This window comes from Equus quagga, chromosome 7 (genome assembly GCF_021613505.1).
Source record: "Equus quagga isolate Etosha38 chromosome 7, UCLA_HA_Equagga_1.0, whole genome shotgun sequence".
Taxonomy (NCBI): Eukaryota; Metazoa; Chordata; class Mammalia; order Perissodactyla; family Equidae; genus Equus; species Equus quagga.
Genome location: NC_060273.1, coordinates 17,926,833 through 17,952,082, shown reverse-complemented (window position 1 = coordinate 17,952,082; position 25,250 = coordinate 17,926,833). Strand labels below are relative to the sequence as shown.

Genomic DNA, 25,250 nt, shown 5'->3' with positions numbered 1-25,250 from the left:
GAAGTCAACTGAGACAAAAACTGAGCCAACATGGAGAGAGATCAAGTCTCGATGACAGCATTTGAACACCTGGATCCAGCCATACCTGAACCCAATGTGCCAAGACTTCTTAGTATGTGAGCCAATGAATTCCCTGTTTTGCTTAGTTTGAACTGGGTCACTTGCATCCAAAAGCATCTTGACTAACATACCAGCTGTTTCTATGTTTCAAAAAGCTCAGCAAACATACAAAATAGGCCCTGGCTTCCAGCCTGCCTTTTCCCAGTTAGACCCAGATCGTCAAAGGAAAGAAACTCCCATCAGCCTCACTGGATAGACCCCACTGCTTGACGTGTGCCCAGGGCCACTTACTAGTTTCATGGCCACTTTGCACCCCTGGGCATCACAGGTCCTTCCTGGTGCTGGGCTGCTGCTTGCTGAGCTGTTGTGATTGTCCCCAAAGAGGTCAAGGACCACTGGCTTGTGAGGATTCTGCTCATCGATAAGCACCAGGGGCGTGTGGTTCCAGATGGTGAAGTTCAGGGCCTCGGTGGCGTTGGCATGGCTTGGCTCAGGAGCCAGGATCCTCTCCAGAACTGCGTCCATCAGTTCATCCAGGTCCTTCAGCCAATGCCTGACTTTGGAATACCTGGGTGGGGGAGAGGGCGGGTCGGGGGGCAAAGGCTAGCTGTGAGGCTGAGCAATGACAGTCTGGGGTCCCCTCCTACTCCACGTGTGAGAAGAATGCCCTGCCCAAGCACCTGCCCCTCTATCCACCCACCAGTGCATCCATGTGTCAATCTACCCACCCACTCGCTAAGTATTCAGTGAGTACCTACTATGCGCCAGGCTCCCTGCAAGGCACAGCAGACACAGTAGCAAACAGGACCGACTGGGTCTCTTTCCTTATGAAACTCACATTCTAGTGAGGAAGAATCATAGGAGCTACGGATATTGATCACTTAGCATGTGCCAGGTGCTAGGTGCTGTCTGTGTCTTATTTAATCTTTGCCGCAATTGTATGGTCATCCCCACATACAGATAAAGAAACTGATGTTCTGGGAGTTGCTTGATGTCCCAAGCTCGCCCGCTGATGAGGGGAGAGCCAGGGTTGGAAGCGGGTTTGGCGAGTTCCAGAGGGCGCGCTGTTTGTGCACAGGGGTTCTGATCCCCGCTCCCGGGAGGGGATAGGAAGTGCAAGGAGGAGGGCAGGTCTGCGACCCCGAGGTCCTCATCCTCCAGCAGTGATTCTGGAGACAGGAGCATGTTTCAGAAGGGAGAAGATGGCTGCGACTGCAGGGCCGGGCTCCAGGATCTGCTCTCAGCTCCTGCAGGCTCCCGTGCTGGACACGACGACCAGGCAGTCTGGCGGAAATGTGTCCATACCGCGGAGTGTCCCCACCAGGCACTGTGTGGGGGCCCCAGGCCCTGCACCCCGGTCATTCCAGACCCAGTGTACCCCAGACCTTGCCCCAGAATGTGGTCTCCAGGGTGGTGTGTGTCAGCACTGGCTGGTGGATGTCCTACAGCAAGAGCACTAGACCCTGGACGCAGGCCCAGGTCCTGGCACAAAGGTGACATTGGCCACAGAAATCGCCTCTCCCCAACCATTAAACCAGCCACCTCTGTGCACACAGGAAGAGGAAATTGGGAAGGGTGGGGGCCGCAGAGGGGGTCCTATTACAGCCTCAAGGGCCACAGTGCTGTGGAGCTCGTTGGGTCATTGCAGGGGCTCTGGGTTCAAATCCCAACATGACACTCAATATCTGTGTGACCTAGGGCAAGTTAACCTCTCTGAGGCTCTGTTCTCTCATCTACAGAGTGGGGGGGATTAAAATATGTACCCTAGAGGGCTGGGGGGATTCAATGAGGAGAAGCTCATAGAGCACTTGGTACAGAGCGTGGACACAGCGTTGTTATTATAATTATTAAGGATCCTCTTGGGTAGCACCAAGGACTCACTCAAGCAGGAGCCATATTATTAGAAAGGAGGGAATTTCTGATAACTGGAAATGTAATTGGGAAGTATGAGTTCACTTCCAGGACCTTCTTTGGGTAAGAATGTTCTCTGTGACTAGCCATGCTGGCTTTTCTTTCAATTCCTTGGACACACCAAGCTCTGTCTCACCCCAGGGCCTTTGCATGCCCTGTATCCTCCAGTTTGGGTCCTCTTCACTCTGCTTGGCTACCTTCTACTCATTCCTTGGGGCATTTTCTCTGACTGACCCCCTGCCTCTCTTCAATGTTGACTAGGTTGGGTCCCCTTGTGCGTCCCTGTCATAGGACTTGCCATCAAGGGGTTAAACAGTGGCAGCTCTGGAGTCAGGTCAGGCCTGGGTTCAAATCTCACAGTTGTCCACTGTGTGTCTCTGGGTAAGTTCCCTCACCTCTCTGAATCTCTGTTTCCTGATCTGTAAATTGGGGCCACATCAGGGTGGTTGTGTGGATCAGAATTACACAACTTACCCAAAGAACACCCAACATACTGCCTGGCATCTCATAAGCACTCAAGGCGTGGTAGCTATATATTTTTTTATCATCACAATTATAATTAATTCAATATCGATGGGGGGGAAGATTAATGTCTGTTTTCTCTGGCAGGCTGTGAAGAGGGCAGGGACTTTGTTTTCTTCACTGACGTAGTCCCAGGGCCTGGCACATAGTAGGTGCTCAAAAAATGAATCAATAAATAGGCACCAGCATGCCTGAAGGGCCTACCCGATATTTTACTGCTTTCTTTAAGCCTAGGAAGTTTATGAATTTTGAATCTTACTGGCTGCAAAGGGGTGGAAACAAAGAGGGAAAGAGAGAGAAGGAGAAAGAGAAAGGAGAGAAGGAGAGGAAGGAGGGAAGAAGGGAGGGAAAGAAAGAAAGGAAAGGAAAGCTGGAAGGACAGGAGAAAGACGAGCAGAAAAGCCGCGCACCAGCCTGCCGGTGCTCCGGGGACCACCTACTGGAAGGGGCTGGCGTTGCAGATGGTGACGGCGGGGAAGTCCATGGTCTTGAAGCCGACGGAGAGGGAGACGCTGACCTCCCAGCTCAGGTAGGTCCTGATGAAGATGCCCCACTGCCAGCAGACGAGGGCGGCGAAGAGCAGGGTGAGCAGGAACCACATGGCCTTCTTCTTGGGCCCCTCGCAGATGATGCGCTTGGGGCCGTGGGTGTTGGTGTTGTCGCAGTACCACACCAGCAGCTCCTTGTAGGTGTAGCCGGGGCCCTTCTGCAGCCGGTGCAGGCCCTTCAGCAGGTACTTCTTCACGTGCATTGTGGCACCTGCAGCGGGACACGGGAAAGCCACGTCAGACACAACATCAGCCTCGCATCCGAGGATGTCCCAGTTGTGACCGGAGCGTGGGCACGCGAGACAGACACACCAGGCTGCACACCCCAGCCCTCCCTCCCTCCCTTCCTTCCTGCCAACTGTCATCTATCCATCCAACCAACCAGAAAGCATTTATTGAGTCCCTACTGTATGCCAGGCACTGAATTAGTCCCTCTGACTCAATGATGAGCAAAATGGACAAGGTTTCTGCCCTTTAGGAATTTCCAGCCTAGTGGACGAGTTACTTAAGCTCTTAACTCCTTAGGTATGCCACCTGTAAAATGGGGACAACTGTACCTAATTTATAGGATTGCTGAGAGGGTGAAATGAGGTGATGTGTAAAAATGCTGAAGATAGTACCTAGCACAGACTAAGTGCTCAATCTGTTAGCTGCCATCATGACAAGCTGTTAGCGGGTGAGACAGATGTTAATCAAACAACCCATCAAAATCACATACTTCCAGAATGTGCTGGGCAGGATGGGAGCCTGGGCCCTGAGATCCCAGAGGCAGTAAAGGGTGGCGGGGAAGAAAGGATGCTGGAGCCAGAATGTCTGGCTTTGAATCTTGGCTCCACCACTTTCTAGATGTGTGACTTTGAGCCAATCATTTTCTCTGTGCCTCAGTTTCCTCATCTGTAAAAGGGGGATAATAACAGCCTCCACCCCACAGGGTTGCTGGGAAGACTGAAGGAAAAGATGTAGCGTGTGGATTAATGCCAGGCATCCAAGTGACAGCCATTGTTATGACAGAGGGGAGGGCCAGAAGCCTGAGAGTCCCCAGAAAGGCAGAGAGTCAAAGGGCAGCAGCGTTAACTAGGTGAAGGGGGGCACTCAGGTGCAGGGACAAAGGCTGTGAGGGGAAGGCAGCCTGGGGAGGTGAGCAGGGCCAGGCCATGCAGCGCCTTGTGGCCAGGATAAGGATTTGGGTTTCAATCCTAGAGGATTGGCACATTTGGAGGCGTGGAGGTGGGAGGCTGTCGAATCTGCGACTGGAAAAGAACACTCTAGCTGCTCTGTGGACACGGATTGGAATGGGGTGAGGGGGTCCAGGAGCCTCGGCTGCTGGCTGTGGTCGTGCAGGAATGGCTAGCCTTTCCGAGACTCTGTTTCCTGTCTGTATGAGCAGACAGGGTTCCTGTGGAGATGAACCAAGATGCTTGCCACAGAGCCCGGCACAGGATGCCTTCTCAGGAAATACCTGCTTCTCCTGGCTTGTCCCCGGATACAGTGCAAGAGCACCCCAGCCCTGTCGAAGGTCACCTCTTTCATGTAGCTGTCCTGACACCCTGGCTGGAAAGACCCTGGCCTTCCTCTCGGAGCCTCTGTCGTTCTGGGGGCACTGTGGCAGGCAGTGCAGGGCCTGCTTGGCCAGCATCCTCTCCCCTGGCTCCGATGTTTCCTCAGGCGAACTGCTCCTCCCCCAGTCTCTGTGAGTTGCCAGATTGATCTCCACTCCTAGTCTGGGGAGGTGCTCACACAACCCCAGTTAGGACCACCGGGACTCAATTCTGTTACTTTATGCTGGAATAACTGAAGAAGAGACTCCTTTTAGCGAAGAATACTAAGCTGGTGGTATTTGGCACCACAAATGCCTGGAACTCCGCTGAACAGCCAAATGAGTAATTGCAGACCTTCATACCCAAACAGAGATCTTAAACGTGTCCGACCACGTTCACTCCTGACCTGACCTTCTCACACAGTAACATCCCTCGCCTTCCCGGCCGAAGCATTGGAGGCTTTCCCCTCTACCTCCAGCGCCTCTGCTGTCTGATGGAAATCCAGCTCCGTGTGCTGGCCCTGGCCATCAGGGCTGTAAGACAGACATTCACAGACTCATCCAGCCCCACCTTTCCCCAGAGGGCCCGTTTCCTGCTCTGGGGTAATAAAATAATAGTAATTATGATAATGACAACTACGAGAGCTACATCAAGGTACTAGATGTTTACCCCCATCCAGGCACTGTGAGGGGTGCATATGTTACTTCCTTCTTATACATCATTATCCATGACTATAGACTTGGGAAGAACCGGGGCTTTGTCTGTCTTGTATCGTGCGGTACCCCAAGGCCTCATAGGTGAACAGCACATAAGGCTCCAGTAAACAGTTGTGAAAGAAAGAGACAAAGGGCCTCTTGAGGTCTGCCCCTTTCCATTCCCACCCGATCGTTCTGATTCAGTCAAGGAGAAAGTCTCAGTTTGGTACAAACAGGTCGTTAACATCTCCCTGGGTCCTGCTAAGCTCCCAGCTGAACAATGAGGCCTCAGATTCAGAGCCGTGTCAAGCAACAGGAGCCACTTAGAATAAACAACATTCTGTTTCCACTGGGCTTATTTTTAAGAGAGATCTTCTGTTTACAGCAAGAGATACTGGCCTTTGCTTTAAGTTCATAAATACACTTAAGTGGAAATAAAAGGGAAATGCACTTAAAGAAAAATCTTCAGTAAACCATTGTATTACGTGCAGCAAAAACTGTGACAATGGTAGGCAAATAACAGAGAAGCCTGTTGAGAATTGGCTTATCTCCTAACTAGTTTGGTCCCTTGGGCCATTCGCCCAGTAAAAATCAATTAAATGCTCCAAACAACTTTATGTCATTCTCGTCAGATTTTTACCCCCAAGGTGACAAATGGTCTGTGTTTGGAGTGTATACACAGCTTGCATAGAAAAGCCTAAGTCAGTCTGTAGCTTAAACCAACCCAAACAAGCCAAGTGGCGATTGGGTCCACATATGGACGCAGAAAGTGTGCACACCGTCATGCTTCAGGAGTCACAGATTGCTATCTACAAGTTGACCTCGACCTCACGGTAAAGGTTCTCGGCAGCAAATGCAAAAACAATGCATGTTGCATACCGTGGCTGCTGTTGTCTTACGAGGGAAAACATCCACCCACTTTCAGAGACGAATTTTCCCTGAGACTTTGACTCAGTCTCCTGGCAGAAGGAAAATTAGGAACCCAGTGTGGGTCTCTACTTAATATTTTGACAAAAGACACATAAACGCTATTCATGTGGCCAATTCTTCTGAATCTCCTGAATGAGAGGGTGCAAATGGACGACCCAGGAGCTGTACTGGTTTTGCAAAATTTTTTGTTGTTGTTTGCACAGTATTTTTTTTTAAAGTTCCCTTTTAAAAATAACAGCTTGATGAGATGTAATTCACATACCATATAACTCATCCATTTAATGTATAGAATTCAGCAGATTTTAGTATATTCAGAGTTGTTCAACCATCGTCACAATAAATTTTAAAATTTTTTCATCTCCCCCAAAAGAAACCCTGGACCCGTTAGCCTTCCATCCTCATTCCCCCCTTCCTCCACCCGCCCCCAATCCCAGGCAACCACTAATCTATTTTCTGTCTCTATAGATTGGCCTATTCTGGATGTTTCGTATAAATGGAATCAGACATTATGTGGTCTTTCGTGACTGGCTTCTTTCATTTAGCATAATGTTTTCAAGGTTCGTCCATGTTGTAGCATGGATTATAACTTCATCTCTTATCGGCAAATAATATTCCATCTTATGGATGCGTCACATTTTATGTATCCATTCGTCAGTTGATGGACATTCGGATTGTTTTCACTTTCTGGCTATTTTGAGCAATACTGCTTTGAGCAATCACGTACAAGTGTTTGTGTGGACATACGTTTTCATTTCTCTTGGGTATATACCTAGGAGTGGATATACCCACTGGATCATATGGTAATTCTATGTTTAACCTTTTGAAGGAATCCCAGACTGCTTTCCAAAGTGGCTGCACTATTTTACAATTCCAACCACAGTGTGTGAACATTCTAATTTCTCTACATCCTCCTAATCCTTGTTATTATTGACTAAAAAATATTATCATAGCCATTCTAGTGGATGTGAAGTGGTATCTTATTCTGGTTTGATTTGCATTTTCCTGATAGCTAACGATGTTGACCATCTTTTCATGTACTTCTTGGCCAATATATTCATTATATTGCCACTATATCTTCTTAGGAGAACTACCCATTCAGATCCTTTGCTCATATTTTAATTGGATTGTCTTTTTATTATTAAGTTGTGTTATTTATATGTATATTTCTATATATAAGTCCCTTATCAGATATAGGATTTGCAAAAATGTTCTCCTAGTTTGTGGGTTATCTTTTCACTTTCTTGATGGTGTCCTTCAAAGCACAAAATTTTTTAATTTTGATGATGCCCAATTTGTCTATATTTCTTTTGTTGCTGGTGCTTTGGTGTCATATCTAAGAACCCACTGCCTAATCCAAGGTCATATAGATTTATTCCTGTGATTTATTCTAAGAGTTTTATAATTTTAGCTCTTATAGTTAGGTCTTTGATTCAGTTTGAGTTAGTTTTTGCGTGTGGTGTGAGGTAGGGGTTCAGCATCATTCTTTTGCACGTGGATACCCACTTGTCTGAACACTGAGACTGTTCTCTCTCCATTTATCTGTCTTGGCACGCTTAGTGTTTTTGAAAAAAATACTACTAAAAGAAAACCTAAATAAATGGAGATATACCATGGTCATAGGTCAGAAGACTCAGTATTGTTAAGATGTCAATTAACCCCAAATTGACCTTTAGAGTTAATTCAGTCCTACTCAAAATTCCAGCAGACTTTTGGCAGAAATCAACAAACTGATTCTGAAAAGCAAAAGACCTAAAATGGAAAAAAAAAAACCCACTTTTGAAAAAGAAGAACAAAATTGAAGATACTATCTGTTATCAAGACTTACTATCAGGTACAGTAATCAGAACAGTGTGATACGTATTGATCAATGGAGTAGCACCGAGAGTCCACAAATAGACCTCGAAAGGTGCTAAGGTAATTTAAGGCAGGAAGGATAGTCTTTTCAATTAAAGATGCTGGAACTAATGGACGTCCATAGTAAAAAATGGGAATCTCAACTCCTACCCCACATTATACACAAAAATGAGCTGCAATGGATCAGAGATGTAAACATGAGAGCTAAAACTGTAAAACACCCAGAAGAAAGTACAGGAGAATGTCTATGCAACCTTGGGTTAGGCAAAGATCTTTTAGATAGGACACTAAAATCATGGCTAATAAAAAAAACATAAATTGTACTTTATTAAAACTAAAATCTCCTGCTCCTCAAAACACACTGTTAAGAAAACGAAAGAGCAAGCCACTGGGAGAAGATATGTGTCATAATATGTCTGACATAGAATTTGTATGTAGAATATATAAAGAGTTCTTACAACTCAATAATAAGACAAACAACCCAACAAAAAATGGGCAAAAGATTTGAAAAGACGCTTCATAAAAGAAGATATATGAATGACCCATAAGCACGTGAAAAGATGCTTCCATCATTAGTCATTGGGGAAATGCAAATCCAAACCACAAGGAAATACTATTTCCCACCCACCAGAAGAACTGACAGCACCTAGTGTTAGTGACGCTGTGGAGCAATCAGAACTCTCCTACACGGCTGGTTGGAATGCAAAATGGTGCAGTCGTTTTGGAAAACAGTTTGGCAGTTTCTCATAAAGTGAAACGGACATTTATCTTATGACCTACCGATTCCACTTTTATTTATCCAAGAGAACTGAAAACATATGTTCACACAAAGACTTGTATATATATATTCACAACAGCCTTATTCATTAATAACTCCAAATTGGAAACAATCCAAATGTCCACCAACAAGTGAATAAATAAATAAACTGTGGTATATCCATACAATGGAATACTGTTCAGCAATAAAAAGGAACCAACTACTGATACATACAACAACACAGATAGATAAAAAAAAACTTATGCTGAATAAAAGAAGCTAGACACAAAAGGGTACGTGCTATATGATTCCATTTATATGAAGCCCTAGAAAAGACAGACTAATCTACAGTGACAGAAAGTAGATCAGAGATTCCCTGGACCTGGAGTGAATAGAGAATTAACTAGAAAGGTACATAGGGGAACTTTCTGGGGGTGAGGAAAACTTCTATATCTTGAGTGGGATGATGATTAATTTGAGATAAATATATGATAAAAACTTATCAAATGCTACATTTAAAATGGAGATATTTTATTGTACATAAATTATATCTAAATAAAGTTTTAACAGAACACACAAATCTATTGCCGTTTCCAAATCATGAAAATTAAATTACTAAATTATTTCACAATTATTAAATTATTTCATATTTTTAAAAATCCAGATTTTCTCCATCTTTTGAAAAATCAGAAAGATCTGCCAATTGTCCACGCATGGAACATCCTGCTAGAACTGAAGGGCAGCTGCCCTCCTAAGATGCAGCATGTGCTCCGCACGCAGTTCAGCCCGGTTTACCCCATTCTCTATTTGCTTAGCCCGCTTTACTCATTTTTTTATTCCTGCTTTGGCTTACGTGGACATCAGACTTTGTGAGCCTTGTAAATTATAGGTCAGACGCTTTCATTAAAATCCCTTGTACTTATTTTTGCAGCAAAACCTCAATTATCCAAAGTTATCAGGGAATAAGCGTTCTGGATAGCTGGATTTTTATAGTTAATTGAAGGTTAACCTGAAAATGGATTTGACTCTGGTTATTGAAAAATCTTTCATGTGTCCGTCTCTGCTAGGGCAACTCCAGATCATGACTGACTCTTTGTTCTCAAGCACCTCACCATGGCCCGGGCCACAGATGGGGCTCGCTGCACCGGGCTAGACATGGTGAAGGAGGGCTTTTTAGGGGAGTGGTCAGAATTCTCCAGGGGCCAGGACATACCCTGGACATCGTTTCTATTTACAAATGCAAATATTATCTGCTTTCCAGGCACCAGGATCTTGGTCTCTAAATACCACTCTTGACTAAAAGGAACCAAAGCTTCTTAGAAACATGGTTGATACCAGTTTTGGTGCAGGAAATGTACAAAACGAACCTGGGGTGTCTATTCATCCCAGAAAGCAAAGGCAGGTATGAGAGGTCAAAAGGACTCCTTGAAGGGGTTCTCACTGGCACAGAGGGGACAATGTGAGCATCTTTAAAAAAAGCAACACGCAATTAATTGAAACATATTAAATGCGTAAAAAAATCCATAGGTTCATAATGATACTAAAAAAGGGAGCAGTGAGTAAAACAATAATGTTATTAATAAATAAAAGTCCCATTCATAAATGGGTCCCATTCAGTTGTTTCACCTGTATTTGGGGCTCTAGCAGCTATTATGTTCAGTAAACTCCTTAATTCAATGCAAAGGTCTGCAAATTTCAACTCAAGATCCAGCCCAAAGCCTGTTTTTCTATACATTCGCGCTAAGAATGGTTTTTATATTTTTAGAGGGTTATAAAAAAAAGAAGTCTATGTGACAGAGACGTAAGTGGCCCTTTACAGAAAAAGCTTGTCAACGTCTGATTTACCGTGTCCTATATGTTTGCATGAAACACAAAGAAATCTTTAAAATAGGTTTTCATATAAGTACGCATAATTTTTTTATTTTTCCCCAAAATATCTGCTAATTTAATGTTTCCCAAACATCAATCATTTGCATACCACCTTCACAACTTTTGCTAAATCCATGTTAGCACTTGTGTCATTATTTACTTGATAAATAACATTGCCTCAACTCACTTTTTTTGCTTAAAAAAAATTGAGTGTTGTCCTAAGCAATATTATGAATACAAAGCAACACTATGCCTGTGAAATAAGTTTGATGTGCTAAGCCATTCTGCCTAATACACATTAAAATAATTTCCCTATTTAAAAAAAGGATTATCTGTGTACCACTTAAAATCATCTTGCTTACCACCCTTTAGGAAATTCTCTGATAACCGTTTTCTCCCCAGCTGAAGCGTACAATCTCTTCTAAGCATCTTCTCATGCATCTGCACACCATCCTTTTAAGTATGTTGGAGTAGGCATAATTATGCCCATTTCACAGAGAAGGTAACTCGAGCACAGAGGGACTTACTCATGGTCACAGAGAGCCAGAGGCAGATCTGGAAATAAAAACCAGGTCGCCAGGCTTCCAGCCACCTCTCATCAATACGCTCCATGGGACACCGAGACTCTTGCCCCAGCTCTGGCGGGTGTCGGGTAAGTCCGCAGCGTGGCAATGGTGGGGCCGCAATGGTGGGGCCGCCCGCCTTCTGCGCGTGGGCATATGCGCCTCGTTCGCCCAAGGCTGCGGCTCACCGACATCCCGGGGTCCCGCCCTAAAGCCAAACTCAGCGCGATTAATGGAGGTCGTAAGAAAAGTCGCGCCCTCCATGGTCCTCCAGGAGGGGCGACCCGCAGTGGTCTTATCTGAGCCGATCAGAGACGGAGAACGTTGCCAACGCACAAGTGAAGAAAAGACAGGGCAGGCCTGCGCGCACTTGTGTAAAATAAAGGCAGCAGAAGCGGCCTTGCGATATTTACCGTGTGTGCATAGCCGTGGCCCTCAAGAAAGAGGACTAGGTGGCTGGGGGACAGACAGGAAAGAGACTTTTAAAAATGAGCTACTCCTTTTGCATCTTTGGTATTTTGGACCATATCAATGTCTAACCTATTCATTTATTCAGTCAGCAAATATTAAACACCGACTGTGTGCTCAGCGTTGTTCTAGGTGCAGAGGGTCTATCAGTAAATAAACAGGAAAGAAAGAAATCCCTGCCTTTGTGTAGCCTACATGCCTGCAGGAGACAGAAAAAAGTATTAAAAAGAGCAATTTTAAAATTTATGCTGATTCGAGTTAAGTTACAAAGAATCTATACGGCAGCCATTAGATTCACGAAGATCAAAAGGCTTTGTAATATCCAGTCATCGGCCAAGCTTTGGGGAAAAGCACACCTCTCCATGGCGGCGGGGTTTAAGTTGGTGCAGCCCCTAGGACAGTAATCTGGCGGTTTCTGTTACATTTACAATGGGACAGCCATGACCCGTCGGTTCCACTTGTGGTGCGCGTGCGCATGCGTGCTTAAATGCGCGGGTGCTTGTACGCCCCTGTGTGTGTGTACAGTAACCATGGGGATTGCAACACCGTCATACCCTCAAACGGGGAGCAACCTGACTGCCCAGAATGAAAAGTCTGCTGTGTGTGTATGGAGCGCAAACCGCTCCACTAGTAGCCGTGGGGGCAAAGCAGGGGAGACCGGCTGCATGTCAGGCTTGCTGGGGGATTCGGCTGCAGATAACAGCTGGACTAGAGCAGTCCCGACAGGTGTGCCTTGAGTGCTTCAGGTCAGGCAAAGTGTTGACGCTCTTGGCCTTTGGGTGGCTGGGCTGGGCTGAGGCACTTGGAGCACCCGTTCCACTCCTCCCCCCGGCTCCCACCGCACCCCACCCGCCATCGGCCACAGGCTGCCTTGTCTTTTTACCATAGCACGTGATACAAAAACTAGATTATTGGTGGTGAGCGGGATGCGGTCTGTGCAGGAACTGACATATAATAATATACACCTGAAATTACACAACGTTATAAACCAATATGACCTCAATAAAATAATTTTTTAAAATAAATAAATAAATAATAAAACGATAAAAAGAAAACACAAATACGCTCATTCTCTGTCCGCCACGGCATGAGAGGTTGGAAGGCAACATGAGAGGTTGAGAAGTGCTTTCAAGTTCATTCCAGCCCCGAAATGCTAAGAATGTACGGCAATGTCACGCTGAGGTCACCTCTGAGTTCTCTGTGGCCGGGTCGTGCCTGGGTCACTCTCCTCCCCCTCTCTGGTGTCAAGGCAGTGGCCACGCTCCCGCACTCCACGGAGATGTCTTTGAGGTCACTGCCCCGTGCTTTGGGGTGGTGTCTGGGGTGGTGTGGGGGAGTGTTGGTAGATCTCCCACGGTTTCACTCCACGGTGGGGTGATGGCTCTCATTCTCCGAGGGAGGGAGCATCCTCCAAGGACAACGAGGAGTTCATAGTCACTGCCTCCAGCAGGCCACCAAATGCCCAAGGTTAAGGACCCAGAAGTGACTTACATCCAACAGGGAGTGGGTGGCACAGTGTTTGGGAGTCAGATCCCAGTTAGGATCTGGCTGTGCTGTTTCTTCAAAGGAGGGGCTCAATCCACAACAACAATAGGTCGGCCTTTTGGAGCCTTAATTTTCTCATCTGTAAAATGGGGATAATAGTACCTGCGCCTTCTAGGTTATTGTCAGGAGTCAGTGAGATAATGCATGGGGAGCACTTTGTGCCTGCACGTAGTAAGTCTTGATAAATGGTAGCTGCTATTTTTATTATTATCATTATTATTTTGTGCAAGGAGCAGAAATACTCAAAATAACCCTGAATATTCACTCTGGGTTGTGGTTGTTGGGACTGTCATTTGTGGGGAAATGACCAGCGGGAGAAGTGGCACCCAGGCTCGACTTCTTGTGGGACTGAGTCCTTCCTTGACAGGAAACTCCCATGGTCCCCAAGGTCTCCAGTGGTCCCCGAGGTCCCCAAGGGCTGGCAACTGACTGTCCCAGACAACTCTTGTAAACAGCTGCTCCTAAACCCAGCCTGCCTGGCACCAGCAGCCACGTACGCATCCCATGGGTACTTGCCATTGACAAGACCACCTTCCACACTTGTCCCACGTGAAGGAAGACCCAGGTGGCTGGGGGTCCCGCCCCTGGAATGGAGCCATCACCACCCCAGCAGGTGCCCTGGCCCCGGCATGCCTCTCTGCGGGGTGATGGAAGCCTGAGAGATCAAAATATCCCTATGCTGCTGTCTTTGACTTTGTGGGTGTCCCTGTAGAGCCTTTTCCTTAACCCACACCTCGTGGTGGCATATTCATCCCACCCCTCCGCAGGGCCAGCGCCAGCCCACAAGGATGCAGGGGGTGGGGCAGAACCCAGACCTGGAGCGCAGACTCCCCTCCTGCTGTGCCAATCCTAAGCTATCCTGGGAAAGAGGCGGTGTGGGCTCCTGTTGGAGGCTGGCTGCATTGAGCTGGTGGGCAGGGGACCCCACCCTGTGCACTCTCTTCCCTGCACCTTCTTTAAGACCCAGGGACATCCTGTGATGACTCGGGTGCCAGCACTGTCCCTTCATCCCCAAGCAAAATGAACCCACCTTTCCCAAGGAGGCCGACTACGACACGCGCTTTGTGATCTGAGGTGCTAGGAAATGAAGGCAGCCTGGTGGCCAATGTTGCAGACACTGAACACAGCCCAGGAGGGCTAAAAACAGAGCAAGGATCTTGAAAAAAGCTAGCACGGGGGGTGGGCAAGGCGCGAGGGGCAGAGGCGCACCGCCATCTTCACCCCAACCCAGCTCACAGTGGCCCCGCTGTGCCAGTCTGGCTGGTCCTGGGATGTAAGATGAGTCACGATGTCCGATATGTGCTCAGAGCTACTGCTGGGCATGAAGAGCGTGCGCCACACCTTGCAGGGAGCAGGTGCCAGGTCCCTGGAAAACCTGGTCTGGTCTCCAGATGTGAAGCCGTAACCGAGGTCCCCCAGAGCTCCATGGAGGCCTGGGGCACAAGAGACCCCAATGCACAGGGTCCGGTACGCCACACACCCTCACCCCTCAGGCACCACAGGGAAAGCAGGCTCAGGATCCAAAAGAGAGAGGCTGCTGGGAGAAAACGCTTTGTCAACACTTCAGGGTGGACTGATACACCCGGTGGGGACGGGGCCTGAATGGCCCCAAGAACCGCCACTTACACCAGCTTTTCGCCCTGACCATGGGGGGACCAACAATGACTGTGTAGGTTGGGCCTGTTCAGGTTGGAGGCAGGCAGACAGGAGTGAAGTCCAGTTCATGCTCCGCGGCCCTGCAGTGCATCCCCACAGATGGGGGCCTTTCTCTAATTTGCTCGAAGGCATCATATAGGCTGGCAGGGGTGGTCCTGCCAAACACCAGCTTCTGCCTGGAGCCACGGTCACCAACATCTGGCTGAGCTGGGCCATATTTTCCAAGGAAGAAAGTCTCCTAACCCTTGGTTGGAATGTGGGGGTGAACTTCCCCTGATATGGGAAAAAGTCAATAAAAGAGTTGCAGGAAAGGCTTACCATAACTCCCCGTAGAGGGAGCAGCTCAGGACCTAGGTGCTGCAGCCAAGCTTTGGGTTTGAACCCAGACGTGCTGTGCAAACTTGGGCAAACTACATGGTGTCTCTGTGCCCCCATTTCCAGGAACAATATTACAGCTCCCTCTGAGGGTGCTTAGAACAATGCGTGGTCCACAGTGCCATATGTGTGTTAGCTCTTACTGGCTTTTATTCTTTCAAGGGTCTACGCAAGAGAAAAAAAAAATGATTGTTTTCTGAATCCTAAAAGAAAACTGCGGCATTTTAAATGTACAGAACAGTTAAATAAACGTTGGCAATGTGATCCCAGCCAGACAAGTGCCACTCAGTTCTGAGGTACTGATATGCAAATGATATGGGAACTCATTGTCTTGATAGTGGAAGTTCCAAAGGTCACACGCAAAAAAATGATCCCAAGGATGAGGAACCTCAGTCTGCACTTGCCTCGAACTTGGGGACATCCTGAGGGCACAGACCTGGGGCCCTCCTTCCTGGTGACGGTCCATCACCCACTTCCTAGGAGTCACTTCTCCCAGCTCCAGCCAAGAGGTCAGAGTCGAAAGCCTAGAACCTGTTTTTTTAAAGACTCACACATACGTGAATGGATCACCAACGAGAGTTGGGAGACCACTGGGACCCCTTCATATGCCGACAGGATAATCCAAAGTCTGAAGAAAACCTCAAATACACCAACCCACTTAAAAAACTCACTTCAGAAATAAATGCTCGAGTCACGGCATGGCTGGTGAAACCACAGCCCACAGTTCAGAGGCATTTACCACAATGTCGCAGGACAGGACTTCCACGTTCCAAAGTGACGGGACCAGACCAGCTTCCAGGTTTCAGGAACCCGGAGGATGAGTCTGTGCTGACTGGTTCTTTCCAGTACCTTCTGGGTTCTTGATCCAGCTCACACTGGAGGGGTGGAGAAGCCCTTAGAAGCTGCCTCTCAAGACAGAGGCCTCTTGTAGCAAAGACAGGTCAAAGATTGGAGCTGAAAGTGGCTGCCGGCGTTCTCTTCCCTGGGGACTGCCTGCCTGATGCACAAGGACCGGCCTCCACGGCCGCCTTTAGAACTTGGGCCGGATCTGGCTACCAATTATACTCTCACTGACTTAATGTCTTTCTCTATGTTGACTCACTCTTGTTTTTACTTAAATACCTACTTTACCTTGGTCCTAAGCAAGAAAGTCCACAAATCACAGCTTTGATGTTACTAATTATATATGTTTTCTAATACACCTCAACATAAATAATTACTAATGAGATGAAAGACATTTGTCTGCGCACCATCTAAAAATCATCTCCACACGCCACACTGCACAAGAAGACGGATTCAGTGGAGGTCCTCCCTGGTCTCATAAACTCGCCAGATTAGATGTAAGACCTTGCCACTTGCTGCTCAAAGACACCCCACCGTACTGACCCTCCCGCCCTCGGCGCACGGCTGTGTTCTTACAAAACCCATTCCGTAGGTTTCTCCACCCCTGGGTCTAGGATTGTATCAGCCTCCATCCCAGGAGTAGCCGGACACACATCCTGCCACCCCAGCCAGAAGACCCCCAACTCCAAGACATCAGATGTGGCCATAACTGCCATTCTTTTTGAACGGTCTTTTAAAGGAGAAATGAGCGTGCATCTGGCCTTTGGCCAATATGCTAACCCTTGGAGGACCTGTCTTGTCATCAGTCCAGAGTGCTCCTGGTTTGCCATTTCCTTGTTCACCTGGTGGCCAAGTCCCACAGGTAGGTTTGAAAGGTGACCATACCTTGTGACAATAGAACCCTCACTGCCTGGCTTCTCTGCGTGGACACAGATGGCAAGAAAACCCAAACGTACAATAGGAGTAGAAGGATGCGACAAACCGTGATACAGGCACATGATGGAATACTGGGGAGCTGTGAAGAAGGAGCGTTCATTATTTTTGTTTTTAAAAAACTATGGATTTATAGGTATCTCTGTGCACAAAAAAAAAAATTTGGATGGGATTGACCAGAATGTTTATAATGATTATCTTTGGGTAGAAGGATCTTGGGTTATTTTAAAAAATGTTTTTAGTTTATTGGTGTTTTGAGGCTTTCCTACAATGAACATATATTGCTTATATTATAAAAAATAATAAATGAGAAAATGGTTTTTTATAGCAACATGGAAAAAGCTTATGATAGAATGTTACATGTTAAAAGTGAGGTTGCAACTACGTGGAAAAATCGATTGTCAAGGAAAAAGGGTTGTCAGGGCAGTGGGAGTTATAGAAGGACTTTTTTAAAATGTGGGCTCCCTAGAATTTAGATGCAGCTCGAGCAAGGGGCAGTGGGGGCTGGACCAGCCCGGACAAAGTGGCTACTCTTTGGGAGAATGGGGACTTGGAAGAGAAGTTCCGATCGGATTGTACGCCTCAGCTTGTGTTCTAATGTTTCTCACTGTTTTTCCAAAATTTTCTGTTACTTTTATAGATTTTTTAAAAATTAAAAGAGAAAAACAAAACAGGAAGGAGGCGTGTGCATCAACTAGGAAAACCAGCCTGGGGTCTCCAGGAGGCTGGCAGTTCTTTCACAGTTTATGCAGGGGGCCCTTTCCTTCCTCCTGGGGACGAGGTGAGCCAAGGATGGGCTTCACAACTTGTGCTTCCTGAATGGCTCCTGTCCTCCCAACCCTTGTTGACAGAGTCTCAATGCTGTGTTTGCTTTCCTTATTGCCGAGGACGTGTCTAACACCAGGCTTCATCCTGCACAATCACAATTACGTGGGAAAACACCTCACCCACTAGGCCTGGCGCCAGGAGCCGTATCCTCGTGTCCTCACGGGCAGATGATTTGGGGGTGCCAACGGCGAGCACACAAGCCCACAGCCCTGCCCCTACCCAGCCATGCAAGGGGTTCCTTGCCCAGAGTGGGTGGCGTGTGTTGACAGCCGACAAGGAAGAATGTGGTGAGTGTCATAGGCTCCCTACTTCCCTCCCCGGCGAGGCTGGAAGCAACCTGGTGCGGAGAGAATGTGCCGAGCCCTGGAAGATGCCAGGGCTGTTCGGGGTAGAGAGGGAGCAGGGAGGCGGTATCCCACTGGAAATAATAAAATGCAGCGTCCCTGCCCAAAGTCGGAAAAATAAGGTCCACATGGTAACGTCTTGAGGCTCACACAGTAGGTCCAGCTCTATAGCCGCTTTCTCTGTTTGCCATCGGGAAACGTGAAGTCCTCGATTATTACTAGAGATGCGAGCTTTGCGTGGAGTCTCCGAAGCATCGTATCACCCCCCTGAGCCTCGGCTGTCTCATCTGTAACTCGGGCCAGTACCTCCCTCCCTGGGCTTTTATTTTCAGTCATGATTAAAATGAGGTAACGCATGTGAGGCACTCAGTGTGGTGTCGGCTCTGCTTCTCATTATTCGGGGAAAGAAGGATGAAAGCGCATAGGTGGCTGGTGGGTTTACACGCTTATCTGCAAAGCTGCTGTAGAAAGGGCAGGTGCTGGAAGGGGAGGTTCCCAGCTCCATAAATGAATGATTTGGTTTCGGGGCTGCACTTCCCGGAGGCTCAGCCGTCACTGTGTCACATTCTTGTCAGAAACTTTCAACAGCTCCAGGTGTCAGCAGAATGAAGGCCAAACCTTTAGCTGGCTTTCAAGATGCCTTACAACAGACCCCCCACCTACACATCTCCTCATAGTCCCCTCACTTCCTTTCAAAATGGGGTAGTTAAGAACCTGGGTTCGAATCCCCACTCTGTCACTTACTTGCTATGTGACCTTGTGGAACTGACTTAACCTCTCTGTGCCCTGGTTCTTCCATCTGTAAAATGAGGGGAAAATAGTGCCTACTTCATTGGGCTGGTATGAAAATGAAATTGTGACGCTGAAGCACCTTGTAAAGCGTCTGGCACAGAGGGATAAATGTCGGTGAGCAACTTCTCTCGTGCTTCTTGTACCTGTGTCCAACCGGACCACTTGCTGGATACCATGGACACTCTGGAAATTCCTATCAGCATGTTTTTCCTTATGCTCTTTCTCTGCTAGAGAGCCTTCCCTTCAGGCCCAGCTCCCGTGTCACCTCTTCTGAGAAACTTCCCAGTCCCCACTGAATGGAAGTCATCGTCCCTCCACCGTAGCCCCGTAATATTTTCTTCACACCAACCACTCCTATTTTATTTGCCCCCATCTGCCTCATACCACGGCTGTTTATATTCCTCTCCAACCTATGCTACTGGGCGGGCAGCTCCCTGCACAGACTCCCTGATGGGTGACCTTGGAACTCTGGCACACAGTAGGTGCTCAATAAATACGTCTGGACTTCAGGGCTGGGATCAGTGTAGACATTCAGCTGCTATGCCCTGGTATGCAACCTGGTATGGTTGCAAGGGGTGGTTACGGTTGGAAACCTCTGCAACTGGAAGGTGCCTTTCACCTAAACATTCCAAACATCCCCTCTGCTTGCGGGCGTGAGGGGCCGTGGAGCGGGGGGCACCCGGTCTCCCTCCATCCTCCTGCCCCTTTGAGCAGGGAGAAAGCTACCCCGCCGCCACCTTGAGCTCGCACTGCTGGCCTCCAGACCCGTGAGAAAGTGAGTTCCTGTTGCCTCACCCCCCAGGCTGTGGTACTCCGTTTCAGCAGCCCTAGCAGACCAACACAGGCTGTAAAGACGGAAGGAGCGGAGACTTGATGGTGAGTGGGGGTGCAGGTGGAGGAGCCTGGAGGATGGGCAAGAGGCAGCAGGGTGGCCTCCCCCGTCCCGTCGCAATGGTTTCGCCCTAGGGGGGTGAATCTATTCTTTTTTTCCCCCAACCGGGGGATGCCAAACCTTCTGCGGAAACACACTCCCACGCCTTGGAAGTCCCTCCTCCTTGTCAGGTTAAAGGCAACATGGGGCACGTTAAACCTGTTTGTTTGTTTGTTTACTTAGGCAGAGACAAAGAGTGAATGTCCAAAACTTTTAGCAAGAAGACCTTGCAGTTTTTCCCACGAAGAGGCCAGCCATGGCTTCCTGTGGCACTCAGAACAAAACCCAAAGTCCTTACAAAGCCCCCGAGGCCTGGGCCCCGCCCGTGTCCAGACTCACCCCCCTGCCCCCCCTTCCCTCCCTCACTTCTGCTCCTCCAGTACTCCAAGATCGTTCCACCTCTGGTCCTTTGCACTTGCTGTTCCCGCTGCGTGGGACAGTGCCCCCTGGAGCACGGGGCCCCGGCAGCCTCCCCAGCTCTCCCCGCCGTGCATCGGCATGGCTCAGCGAGCTCCGGAAAAACACACGCCAGGGCCTCCTGCACAGCGACGCTGACTCGGCAGATGGAGGCGGGGCCTGGCGTCTGTGTATTAATTTAATCTTCCGCACGGAATCTGATGCACAGGCAGGGCTGAGGCCATCACCCTAGATCTTCATAGAGCTGGCTTCTTTGAAGCCTCAGTTCAAATGTCACCTCCCAGCGGTGAGCCGCATCCCCCAGAGCGCTCTAGTCCACGGCCCTATTCCCCGCACCCCCTCCCCCCCCCCAGAACCGCATATCATCAGAGAGGATCTAATCATTCGCAGGTTTCCTCTCTCCCTTCACTGGAGTTTTACACTCCCTGCGAGAGAGCCCCGGGCTCCCTCCTTCCCAGCTTTGCCCCTGCAGCAGACTTTCTCTGTCCCTTACAATAGCCACTATCCACATGTGGCAACTATTGGGCGCTGGAAACACCACTAGTCAAACTGAGATGTGCTCTCGGTGCAAAACACAATCCAGATTTCCAAGAAATCGTACGGAAAAGAGAGACGTAAAATATTAATCTTTTGCAAGACCAAAAGAGTTCTGGAGACGAGTTGCACAACACTGTGAATGTACTTAACGCCGCTGAACTGTGGGCTTAGAAATGCTTGAGACGGTAAAAGTTTATGTTTTGTTTTTTACCACAATTAAAAATTTTAAAAGACGCGTTGAACATAAAAAATCTCATTAATAATTTTTCATATTGATTACAGCGAGCCCCTGCTCTCAAGGGTCCAGGAAGAGAACTAAGTAATTCATAATCTCTGATCTCCTCCAGCTCACCCATCCAGATCCGCCTGCCAGCCCTCTCAAGTTCAAGGACTCCGCAGAACCGGTCCTGGCCCAAGTGGTCATTCTTGTTCAAGGCAGTTGTGGCGGGTGGCGCTGGGCCCAGCCCGATCCGCGAGGGGGCCCTGCCTATGGCCCTGAAGCTTGTGCGGCCACAGCTATGCGTAGGGGTGGCCACTCCCCTCTGCCCTGTGGCTGCAGGCCTGGGCCCACCCAAGACCCCGTATCTGGGGCTCCGATCCACTTGAGCAGGGCTCCCTGTGATATCTAACGTGAGACCGCCTTGGAGGGCCTTTGTCGTAAGAGGCACAGATCCGAACCCCTTGGAATGGGGAAGAGGTTTGCAATGCACGGAATCACAGTTCCGCCGTCTCCAGGCTCCCATTATGTCTTTAAATTGTGCGTTTGAACTTGAGGAAACCGCTCGGGTCTGGTCAAAGAGACAGTTGACAGAAGAAGCCAATGAAGACCTGATCCCCTTGGTGACAGCTGGGTGTCCACGAGTCTGACCACAGAAGGAACAAAAATCCCGCTATCTGGGGACCTCAGAGCACCCTGCTGTAGGGGAGAGCCCACGGGCCGAGCGCCCAGGGCAGGGCCTGGAGCAGTCATCCTCGGGGGGAGATGGTGGCCCCGCAGAAGTGTGAGACCAAGGCCCGCAAACTTGCTACTCAAAACACCGACTCCAGCAGCAGAGCAGTGCCACCCGGCAGCTCCTTGGAGACACCACATTTGGGCCGAGAAGAATCTGCTCTCACCGAGTGCCAGGGGACTCATGTGCATGTCAGAATTTGAGATGTGCTGGCCTGGACTTCGTTACCATTAAGTCAGGGGTCTCAAACTCAAATGTTTTCAGGCGCCAAGCAGGTGATGTTAAAAAAAAATGAAGCCGTGTCAGACCCAGCTGATTATTCCCATTTAAAAATGTGAGCTCAGCATGACCAGATCTTCCAATTTTTCAAGAGAATCTGGAAATCCAGATGCCAAAGTGAAATTTCCCGATTCAAAAATTACTGTGTGGGTCACACAAAGTAAGGCCTGTGGGGCACCAGCCTGCAACCCTGCCCACAGGCCTTGGGGCAGGCAAGGTGCCGTAAGCTCTGGGCAAGCTTTCTGAGCTTAGGGCAGCCTCCCAGGCGTGGCAAGAGGACACAGTAGGGACTCAAGGGGGGCCGGGACAGAGGTTCTGAAACTCGGCTGCAGAATGGAACCACCTGCAGATCTTTAAAAAAGTCTGATGGGGCCGGCCCGGTGGCGCAGCGGTTAAGTTCGCACATTCCAGTTTCGGCGGCTCAGGGTTCGCCAGTTTGAATCCCAGGTGCGGACATGGCACCACTCATCAAGCCATGCTGTGGTAGGCGTCCCACATAGAAAGTAGAGGAAGATGGGCACGGATGTTAGCTCAGGGCCAGTCTTCCTCAGCAAAAAGGAGGAAAATTGGCAGCAGATGTTAGCTCAGGGCTAATCTTCCTCAAAAAAAAAAAAAAATGTGTTTAAAAAAGTCTTATTTACTCCATCTGGGTGTGACCCGAGCATCCAGCTTTTGACAAGTCCCCCGGGGCACACCAACCGCAGCGGAGTGTGGGAGCCACAGCTGCAGCGGGCAGCAAGCTCTCTCAGGAAGGGCCCAGCAGTCACGGTTCGGCCTCTCCGGTCACAGGGTCTGGGTCGCAGCCACTCAATGCTGCCGTGGCAGTATGAAAGCAGCCACAGATAATGTGAGATGATCGAACGTGGCTGTGTTTCAATAACACTTGATTTATAAACACTGAATTTTGAATTTCATTTAATTTGCACGTGTCACGGAATATTATTTTTCTATTGATTTTTTTCAACCATGGAAAAACCATTCTTAGCTCGTAGGCTGCCCCAAACAGGTGGTGGGCCGAACTTGGCCTTCGGGCCGTGGCTTCTGCCCCCTGGGCTAGAGAAGTGGATTGTGGGCGTGCTGGCCTGGGTGGCAGGCCCTCGCCTTCCCAGTATTTGTCTGCACAACCTCCCCTGCATGACCTCTGAAACCTCAGTGGCACCTGATGATGAAAAGGTTATGTTGACAAGGGCTGATCAAATTAGGCTTGATCTGGCTCCGGGCCAAAGACTTCAGATTGCACCCCGAATCCTCCATTGCCCTGGCAGGGGTTCAGGGAGCTGCCTTCCTACAGGTGACTCTGAGCCCCACCTCCCTGGCTGGCGATTTCACTGACCTTTAACCTGTAGTGACCATTTAACTACGCAGCGGACACTGCTCAGAGTTCTACCTGCACCATCTCATTTCCTTTTCATGGCAGCTCCGACAGAGAGAGAGAACCAGTGTATACCCATGTGTTCTGTTATGTACCCATTTTTTAGATGAGGAAACTGAGGCACAGAGAGGTCAGGTGATTTGCCCAAAGTCACACAGTGAGAGTACATCAGAATTGAACCCATGGCTGTCTGACTCCAGAACCTGCTCTCATAACCACTTTGCTATATTGCCTCTCAGTAACCTATGTTAAGGGCGATCCATAATCCATCACCATCACCAGTCACCCCAGTGCCCAAACACAACCTTCTCAAGGACGAGCCTTGGGCGGCAAACCTGGGCTCTCTGCACCTTGATTGGCATCCAGATACCACTCAACCTTCTCTGCCTTGAGCTGCAGCCAGACCTGGAACACCCACGACAGATTCTGCACCCTCTCCAGGAAGAAGGAAGCTGGCAGAGCTGCCCCGCACGGTTGTGCAGGTCGGCACTGCACAGCTTTGGGGGCATCATTCACAAGGCAGTCTGTGTGAACAACACGCCTGGAGTTGTGGAGCACTCGCCCCTACAGCGGTCCTCAGCAGCCCTGGAGGCTGGAGCTGAGATGCTCACAGTTGCCCGGTGTAGGATTGACTTGGGTGCCCACCGTTACTGCTGTTCAGAAACAAGTCATCAAAAAGGGAGAGGGGTCCAGAGGAAATGCTGCCATGCATGGTTGGGGTCTGGGCTGGCAGCTGTGGGGAAGCCTTTGGGTCAGGAGCAGGAAGTGGCTGACTCTTCCTGGGATCTCCTCCATCCAGCTTGGACCAGGTACCTGAGCCCCCCGCCGATCTCTCTCAGTCTGGACGGATGGCAGCTGCAGCTCTGAGCTCTCAGTCCTGCTCCAGTGAGAGCTGCCCTTCTCATCCCTCCCACCCCGGCTCACTGGGAAGAGAGAAGGGCCCTGGAGCGGTCTCTCCAGTCCTGCCCTCCAGCTGCCCTGTGTGAGCCCTCCAGTGCCCGTTCTCACGCTGGGCAGCACCTGCCCCTCACCATTCAGAGCTGCTGGGAACTCCCAACCAAACTCCCCAAGCTCTCCACTTCACCGCTGCTCCCCTTGCCAGAATGTTCTCCTTTGTTTGTTTTGCTTTTATGATTTGAGCCAGGCCCTGTGCCAGCGCTTTACATGCAGCAGCTCTTGTGACCCTCACCACAGCCCTATGAGGCAGGAACTGTGATCATCTCCCTTTTTATTTTTTGAGGAAGACTGGCCCTGAGTTGACATCCGTGCCCATCTTCCTCTACTTTATATGTGGGACTCCTGCCACAGCATGGCTTGTTAAGCGGTGCGTAGGTCCCCACCCAGGATCTGAACCAGTGCACCCCAGGCCACTGAAGCAGAGCGCAGGAACTTAACCACTACGCCAAAGGGCCGGCCCCTCCGATCATCCCCATACTACAGACAAGGACTCTGAGGTTCAGAGAAGTTACATTACTTGCTCAAAGTCACACAGCTAGAAAGTGTCATAGCTAGGATTCAGATTTGCGTCTTCTAGACTTTAGAGGCCAAGCTCTTAACGATCTTTCTAGGGGACAGATGTGTCATGTCCTCTGGGTCCGTTTCTCCATCTGTAGGTTGGGCCTTGAGTCTGGGAAGCCATGTGAGTGAGCATGATGCTGCTGTTGGTGATGATGGGGATGACAGTGATGATGATGATGATGGGAGTGGTGATGATGGTGATGATGATGTGATGA

The 25,250-nt window shown here is 49.0% G+C and overlaps 1 protein-coding gene across 2 annotated transcripts in view; it reads right to left on the bottom strand.

Annotated features, from left to right (window-relative positions):
- Window positions 1–25,250, bottom strand: part of SCNN1B (sodium channel epithelial 1 subunit beta) — a 58,728-nt gene that overhangs the window by 20,793 nt on the left and 12,685 nt on the right. The window contains exons 2-3 of one of the 2 annotated variants that reach the window (XM_046668338.1): window positions 2,934–3,252; window positions 352–628 (exon numbers count right to left, since the gene is read on the bottom strand). In XM_046668338.1, coding sequence (XP_046524294.1) covers window positions 352–628; window positions 2,934–3,244 — 588 coding nt within the window. In that variant the 5' untranslated portion in view covers window positions 3,245–3,252. Of the gene's footprint in view, window positions 1–351; window positions 629–2,903; window positions 3,253–25,250 lie in introns of those variants that run through there. The other variant, XM_046668339.1, reaches the window with a different exon arrangement.